The sequence below is a fragment of the Sinocyclocheilus rhinocerous genome, unplaced genomic scaffold, assembly GCF_001515625.1.
Source record: "Sinocyclocheilus rhinocerous isolate Xijiao unplaced genomic scaffold, SAMN03320098_v1.1 scaffold15, whole genome shotgun sequence".
Lineage (NCBI taxonomy): Eukaryota > Metazoa > Chordata > Actinopteri > Cypriniformes > Cyprinidae > Sinocyclocheilus > Sinocyclocheilus rhinocerous.
The window spans coordinates 446,481-455,597 of NW_015631053.1; the positions used below are offsets into that span (position 1 = coordinate 446,481).

General features: G+C 34.6%; 1 protein-coding gene across 1 annotated transcript in view; it reads left to right on the forward strand.

The window, feature by feature from the left end:
• Positions 1-9,117, forward strand: part of glis3 (GLIS family zinc finger 3) — a 37,181-nt gene that overhangs the window by 16,143 nt on the left and 11,921 nt on the right. The window contains exons 6-7 of the mRNA XM_016554074.1: positions 7,548-7,609; positions 8,046-8,156. Coding sequence (XP_016409560.1) covers positions 7,548-7,609; positions 8,046-8,156 — 173 coding nt within the window. The remainder of the gene's footprint in view (positions 1-7,547; positions 7,610-8,045; positions 8,157-9,117) is intronic.

The window sequence follows — 9,117 nt, forward strand, 5'->3', positions numbered from 1 at the left end:
TTTAAGGGGGTCTGAATACTTTCCGTACCCACTGTATATATATATATATATATATATGTATACACATACAGCAAAAACAATATCTAACACTATTTAAGTAATATTTTAATTGTAAATAAGCTATAAAAATATCAGATGGTAAAGTGACAGTGCAGATATGACATTTATCATAAGTAAGTGACTGACAGTGTTACATTTCAGAATCCTTTTGTTGCTCCACTGAACACTTTTCTGGTTCAGTTCCAGTGCTTCAGAGGTGAAAGTATCTTCTGTATCTTCGTTTAATGTGCAGACACAGCTATACATAAGCCAACACCGTTCAAAACAACGCTCTCTTTGCAATTGTGTTCCCAACACGAACCACGTTAGAATAAAAGGTTTCTAGATTTAACTTTTGATATCATTAAAGAACCATTAAGAAACTTTTTATTTAGAATAATTAAGAGATGTGCACAAACAAGCACTTTATTAAATGCTTGTGTTTTGCATTAGTGTGCAGGAGGACGGCTTATTAATAATTAAACTAATAATATAACAATTAAACTTTTTAATAGTTACACTTTTTAAAACCTTTTTCAATTCCGCAATAATCTACCAAGTGTCTTCTTTAAAAAGAGACCAAACTTAAGTCTGTGCTCCAAAGCATTCAGGATTTACAACAGTTTACATTGGAAATAAAATTTTCAGGTTTATGCTCAAAAAGTTGTTGGTTATTATAATGGATTATAATAGATAATAATTATAATTATAATGGATTATAATTACTGCATAAATATAATACAGTACTATAAAATCCCCTAAAAAATACAAAATATTCAATTTTAAAAAACATTATCAAACTATAGCACATTCATTTAATTCAAAAATAAATAAAAATTGGTCAATTTTGACCGCCATGCAAACAACACCAGGGAGTTAAAATAAGAACAATTATCTGTCGATGGGGAATTTTTTTCCCTTTCAGTGATTTGGTAAAGCTTTTCTGACTCCATTGGCAAACGTTTATTCTTATTTTAATAAAAAACTATATTTCATTCAGTTTCTCAGAAAACAAAACGTATGTCATTTTGCCATAAGATTTTCTTTTGCAAAATGAATTAAAGTGATGGAGATCTGTTGGAAGTTGTATTTTCAAACTGCTGCTAATCAACTTATTTACTACATTTACATTTAGAGACCATATATTGGCATATTGTGTATTGATGTAACAGTCTTAATTTGACTTTCATAAAACCTGCAAAGTATTCTAATACAATTAGTGATGAGGAAAATTGAGCTGAAACCCCGAAAATGGTACAAAAAACATTTTAAATGCATAGAAACAAAAATGCTGATAAAAACATTTTACAGTGCATGCAAAACTCACCACTGTGCAAGGCTGTTGCTATGCAGTTGCTAGGGTGTTCTTAGTGCCTTTAACACGTTGCTATGGGGTTGCTAGGGTGTTGTGGTTGTTCAGTGTTAGGGGTTTGATCAGATCATCTCTAGTAGAGAACGTTTCTCACCTAGACCCTGTAGAGTTGGTAAACTGCCTGCATGTTCGTCGTCTGGTGTTGTGATTTTCTTCAGGAGTGTGTTGTTTCCTTCAGTGATCAGAGCTGATCAATCATTAATAGCGCACACATACCTGTGGTCAAGCTTTAGCTCTGCACACTTACTCATTAAAGAAGCCTCTGCTGTTGCCATGGCGTCAGGTGGTTTTCCAGTGAGCGTAAGGAAAGACAAAGAAAGACAAAACTCAGACACAAAGAGTCTTTCCTGTGTAAAGCGCAGTATTTGTCTACACCTGGAAAACACCTGGCAACTTCATATTAATACTACAAACCCATCTAAACACCAATTCGATGTATAAGTGTGTACACTAATAAAAAATGCAAATTTTTTACATATTTTTTTTTTGCACATGATACCGTGCTAAGGAGTTTCTGTTGCACAAATGAATATGGTAATAATTGTTATGATAGTATATTATTATGATACTATCCCTGTACCATGGTAGCACACAGTACTTGTTGTGCTTGATGCCTCTGGCTGTGATTGTGATAATCTGATTAGCACATGCCTTATAGATGCCAAAGCTGAAACTCTGTTGTTTTCTTAGTCGCTTAATACAATCATCATCACGATCAGATCTGCCAAGAATAGTGGAATAGGAGGGAAACCACTCTCTAATCTGTCTCTTAAGAAAACGCTCTTTGTTCATGCGAAATGGCATCAGAGCTTTTAACCGTTTAACAGATGCGATCTCAAACAATAGAGCTTCAAACGCCCGTCACAGCAAGTTTCACTCGTTTTGATCATGTGAGTGATCCCTCGTCCTCCAATTTCCAGTTGCCTTTGTTAACTTTACGATTGTGATTGACCTTTCACTTCAAACCCACATAAGAATATAAAGGCCTTACGTTCTGCTTTATTGTACAAGCGAATGCAATAATTCATCACTTCAAATAGTTCAAATAGTTCGCAAGAACAAGAACATCAGATATTAAATAGCCTACTGTCTTGTGTTTTATTAAAATTGATTATAATTGATATCTCAAAAGGATATGCACTTGTGCGCGGCACCATTCTCTGCCATTAAATTGGCAAGTGCATGCAGGACATTTATTGTGTTATTAAGTAATAAGCCTTTAGAACAACATTAAGGTGAGTAGTCACTGTAGTTCACACAGTTCCAATAAATTGTGATGGGTTAAATAAACTCAATATAAACTCAATAAGCACAGACGCGACTACAGTCAAGCGCAGACCAGTATTGAAGTGCACAGGAAATAAGCAGCAGTCATATTTAAAGCAGTTTACATTAATATTGAGTACTGATTGATGTTCACTTGGATTTTTTCCCCATCGAGGGGAAATAACTTAATACTCTGTCATTTATAGCCGTATGGTAAAATGTATATTTTTACTTGTGTAACGTTACATTCAAAATAACAACAAAATGTCATGCCTTTGAAAAATAAAGAGAACAAAGAATGCGCCGCTTTAGCGCGTCTCGGTCTCCTTGAGCATCTTTCCGGCGCATGCCACAAACATGAACCACAGCGAATACTTGTCTTTTAAAGAGGCTTCATTTAGATTATTTGACATTAAATGCATCATATAAGTCACTTTGGAATAAATCACAGCAGGCCTATGTATATGATACAAATTTTTTGGGGTGAACTAACCCTTTAAGCGTTTTAGAATTTCCCTTTCCTAGCCTTAAATAAATGATAATGAAAAGTTGTAGTTGTCTGGGTGATGTTAAACACGCGGAGGAACATTTGCTCGACTGCTGGCACTCGCTGTCATTATGCGACGGCGTATGGCGTGCTGCCACGCTTGTGACTTTGAGCGGCACATTGGAGCCATGTTGCTGTCTATTCAGGGCTCGGTCTCTGCGAGCAGCCAACAGGACTCTGAGATTTATTAAATAAAGCCCGTGTGAAAGGTCCTCGAGTGCACAGACGCGGCTGGACGTCTGTTTTCCCAGCGGGCCTGATCTGAATGCTTATTGATCGGCTCTTCTCTGTGGCTGGTGTTTGTGAGGCAGAGGACAGCTGGGATGGTTAAGGTATAGTTTAGCTTCTTAATGAGTCACTGGTAATTAGTGCAGCTGTAGTTATTACTTCTGACTTTAATGACTCTTGACAGAGAGCTCAGGGGCTTCAGGTCCAAGATAAATGCTCCCAGATCAGCCTGTAGGACATCTATCTATCCATCCATCCATCCATCCATCCATCCATCCATCTATCTATCTATCTATCCATCCGTCTGTTCTTCTTCTGTCTATCTGACTATCTATCTGTCTGTCTATTTCTCCATCTGTCTATCCATCTATCCAATTATGTCTATCCATCTATCTACCCTACTATCCATTTATCTATCTGACTATCCATCCAACTATTTCTGACTATCTATTGATCCATCTAACCTATTCGTCTATCCAAGTATCTATCAATCTGTCTATCTACTCAACTATCATCTATCTATTCATCCATCCATCCGTCTGTCTGTCTGTCTGTCTGTCTGTCTGTCTGTCTGTCTATCTATCACGCTGCAGGACACACTGAAGTTTGTTTTCAAACAGTTCATACTGCACTAGTGATTAACGTCTCTAATTAGAACTCATTGTTAGCACTTACTATCACTCATGTTTGTTTGTGATCATTATTTATAAATTGGGATTAGGAAGGATTATGGAAAGATGACAATCTGCATACGTGAAGAAACTGCACAACAGCTGTGTCTTTCTCCCTCTGCTTTTAGAAACAGTCCCGATTAATCCCGATCCCAGACACTCAGCGGCTGAAACAAACAGCATGTAACGAGGCACAAACCTCGAGTACTAAACACATCCAAACGCCCGAGTGGAGCAGAATTCCTCTGCTGAGATTTACGAGCAAATGTCACCTCTGCCAACGCAAAGAAAAGAGGAAAAGAACAGAATTCCTGTCCATTAGTGACAAACCTACAAACAATCCAGCAGAACTGAAAGTACAGTTCTTCCTGTTCCCACAAAACAAACCAACTTCTGTTCAGTCTTTAGAATATAGATTCAATTTAGATAAAGATCAACACGAGCTTTGCGATTAAAGTCTCTAAATGACACACACATGCAAAACTGCTATTGGTATCTACTAAAATAACCACTTCATTATAAAGCAATCAAAACCTGCTGACAGAAAACACACTGTTAATGTCCAACCCTTTGATTCCTCTTATATAAGATGAGCTCTGAGCAGAGGAATTCCAGCTATTGCTGAAGTCGTTTTCTGATGATTTTAGTAGGTAATAATTTATTCTGAAACCATATTTCTGAAAAATAAATGAGGTCAGGACGTTTGTTCACAGCTCAGTGGTTTCTGGTATCCGTGACCGTGATCTCTGGCATTCCTGTCAGGACATTAGAAAGGACAAAGATCAGGAATGTCACATTCTTCCAAGATGAGGCCACTGCAAAATCCCTGTGATGTCAGTGAACAGTCAAGCCTTTGATGTTACAATCTATGCAATAAATACTTAAATAATATTTTTTAATTATACATAACACACACATGCAAAAAAAAAAATTCTGGGTAAAACTTTATTATTTTATACATAATATATAAAATATGTAGTAGTATTATATATAAATACTATTTAATATATCATATTCAAATATCATATAATGTATGTGTATATTAGTGTATACTTTTTATTTGACTCAGAAATATGATGTTGAATGTGTGTGTATATAAATTATTATTATTACTATATTGCTACATATATACACACATACATTCCAAGTCAAGCAAAAAAATATATATGCACAAATATACATACACACAAATTAAAACATTTATATATAAATAATATTATAAATATTTTATATTATATATAAAATAATAGTTATGCATAATGAAAATGAAATGAATATATTTATTGCATACTAAAATTGTATATTATTATTATTATAATTATTAATGTAATTTTTTTTTTTATGATATATGATCATTTGATTATATAAATAGACATATATTGTCATTATATAGGCCATTTAGGGTAACAGCTTATGGTTGCCTGATATAATCTCCCCTGTGATGATGGTTTTACACAGAAAATGCTCAACTAAAATGAAAACATCATCAAGAATGAACTGTTATACACCTTTAGACACATTCCTGAAAACTATGACTCAGTGTGAATGTATGAAGCCTCGTTCGCTGAGTTCACACTGAGCTCCAGAGTTCATCATCCAGGAGAACCGATGAAAACATGACGCCTACTCTTGTTCCTACATTTTTTTCATTTTAATTAGCTTATTTAATAATGCATAATAATAATCGCACAGACAATAGTGTTGGTTTAATCTAATGAAGACGGCACAAAATAAGCAGAGGGACCGTGAAATGGCACACGAGTGAAATTTGAGCAAAATTGCAACAAAGTCTCCAGAGTTACGCATCAGATCTCTTCATTTACAATCGGTGCACACCAGCTTGTGATGGCATTGAATGAGACATAAACTGGTCATTTGAGCAGCAAAACACTGACCCCTCCTGGTCAATCTGTGTCATGTAGTCCAGAGGACTGTATTAGAGCCCTGCAAGGGCCTCAAATATAGGCCCTAGCCCGGCCCTGTAAACAAATGAACTACACTGCAAAATATGATCCTCTTACTTAGTATTTTTGTCTTGTTTTCTAGTATCACACTCATGGTCTTCGCGGTCAAAAGTGACCGGACACCTGAAATGTAAAATGTTTTTTCTTCATTAAAATCAATCTAATATATTTTTGTTCAATAATATTTTTTCTTTTGTATTTTGAGAGAATTTCATGATAGAGATAGCTTGTCCGACAGCTTATCAGAATTACCATAATTACCCGTCTTTTTTTCCCCCTTCTCCCAAAACAGCTTATACTACTGTTTCAGCTATTAAAATAGTTCAGTTTTGTATGTAATGGCAAAGTGATTATATTTTGTTTCGTTTCTTACTAAAATAATTTAGAAAAACGTTTGGAGCATTTTTTGTTCGTTACAATTATTTTTTTTTTTAAGTAACGACCAAGTGGCCAGCGGCAGACAGTGAGCCTATGTTTGAAATCAAACATGATGCGCTTTCTGCCGTCTCGGTCTTCAACAGGAGCGCTTCACAAAAATGAACCGAAACTCAGCGAATACATGCCTCACAGACATGATAAATATATCTATAGGAAGCTTTAAATTACTACTTAACGAAATAAAACAAGCCAAAAACAAAAACTCTTTCATTATAATCATAATCCGTAAAGATGCACTTCTCTCTAAAGGCGCGTCTAATGAGGAGATGGCGAGTCAGGATCGTCGTCTTCATCCTTGCGACACCGACTCAGAAAACACTAGTTTATTAGTAAATAATTCATATATCTTCTTACTATTTCCACCTGACACATTCATGGTGATTACTTTTGCCGGTGCTTTGCAACAAGCTTTAGCCTATTTCCTTATATCTTATTTTGTTCAGATTACTCGTTATTGTGTTTTAGCTTGATTTTTATGTGCAATCATGTATCAATCATTCTACTTTTTTATCTCTTCTTCTTTGTTGGTTGTCATATGTGTCTAAGATGCTCTGTTTTGTTTTTAGGGTGACTTTTTAACATTCTGTCAAGGGTCTTCAGATGAAAAATAGCCTCTTTGGGTAATTCTGGCACATTTACAGCCATGTTTATTAATGTGCGTTGCCCCTGTAAACAAATGAACTACACTGCAAAATATGATCCTCTTACTTAGTATTTTTGTCTTGTTTTCTAGTATCACACTCATGGTCTTCGCAGTCAAAAGTGACCGGACACCTGAAATGTAACGTTTTTTTTCTTCATTAAAATCAATCTAATATATTTTTGTTCAATAATATTTTTTCTTTTGTATTTTGAGAGAATTTCATGATACTAATTAATATTTATGCAATAATTATGATACATTTTTCCCACTGAAAATAGTACAAAAATTTTTTTTTTCAAATTTTTTACAATTATTTTTCAATTACTGCAGTATTTCATATTAAAATATAGACTAGGCCATTAAAATCAAATTTTTGAAGGCAGAATAGCACCTCCTGGTGACAGCGATCGAGCCAAACACCAGCGAACACACGTCGACACAGTGAGTGGAGCCCAAAAACCTCATTTTACACACTTTATCACTCCCACGCAACCAGTGTTGGGGAAAGTTACTTTTAAAAGTAATGCGGGAATACTGAGTCTGTTTTTTTTTATTTTTTTGTGAGTGAGATTAATTAATGCATATTCATATTTATTTTAGAGCTACAGTAACATCTTCTGATTTCTGTCACCATGGTAACACCAGAGCTGTCAATCAATAAATTAGAAACAAAGTAACTTGCGTTACTTATTTGAAAAAGTAACTCAGATATTCTCTTGTAAATTAAAAAGTAATGCGTTACTTTACTAGTTACTTGAAAAAAGTAATCTGATTACGTAACTCGCGTTACTTGTAATGCATTACCCCCAACACTGCACGCAACACACCTGCAAACAAGAGTCACAGGCGTGTGCACTAACAGGTTGTGTTTCTGCAGAAACCCTACGCTTGTCAGATCCAGGGCTGCGCAAAACGCTACACAGACCCCAGCTCTCTGCGCAAACACCTCAAATCACACTCCTTAAAGGAGCAACAAGCCCGGAAGAAGGTACGAGAATCATCTGATCCGACTAAAGCAGAAGAAGAAAGTCTTAGTTCTGCTATCAGTTATTCATCCTCATCTTTCCAAACTCTGATGCTGATCTGTTTTTTCATGCACCACAAAAAGAAAAATTTTAATTCACTTTATTTTCTATTATTTGACTTCAGAAGGTGCACTAACGGTCAAAAGTTTGGAACAATTAAGATTGTTTAAAGACGTCTCTTCTGCTCACCGAGGCTGCATTTATTCAAAAATGCAATAAAAATTGTGAAATATTATTACAATTTGAAATAAGTGTTTTCTATGTGAATATCTGTTAAACTGTAATTTATTTCTGTGATGTGCAGCTGTATTTTCAGCATCATTACTCCAGTCTTCAGTGTCACATGATCTTCAGAAATCATTCTAATATGCTGCTCAAGAAACATTTCTGATTATTATCAATGTTGAAAACAGTAATACACAACCATAAGTTGTGATAAGTAAAAAAAAAGAGGTAAAGTGACAGTAAAGACATTTATAATGTTACAAAAGATTTCGTTAACACTTTCTATGAAGCCCATATTTATAACACATTATAAGGGTATTCTTAAGGCATTATAATGAATGCATAATGCATTATAAAAGACCTTATAATATGTTATATCATCTTATGAATAATCATAACAACAATTATAATACATTATAATGCTTACGCATTTGTGGTTATAAGTATTAAGATTATGATTATTTATAACACACAATGAACACCATATAAAATCTATTTTTACATTTATAATGGACTATATAGCTTGACTTTGTTTATTTAAGATCTGCACTAAGTGGTTAGGTGTGGAGTGTTATTTGAGTGTTCCCTGTGAGGCTAATATTAATTTTGATGTGAGCTAGTTAATAATTTCAACTGAAAAAAAATATGCAATGTTTATATGTTAGGTAACATTTTATTTTCATGGTCCCCCTAGTCTAT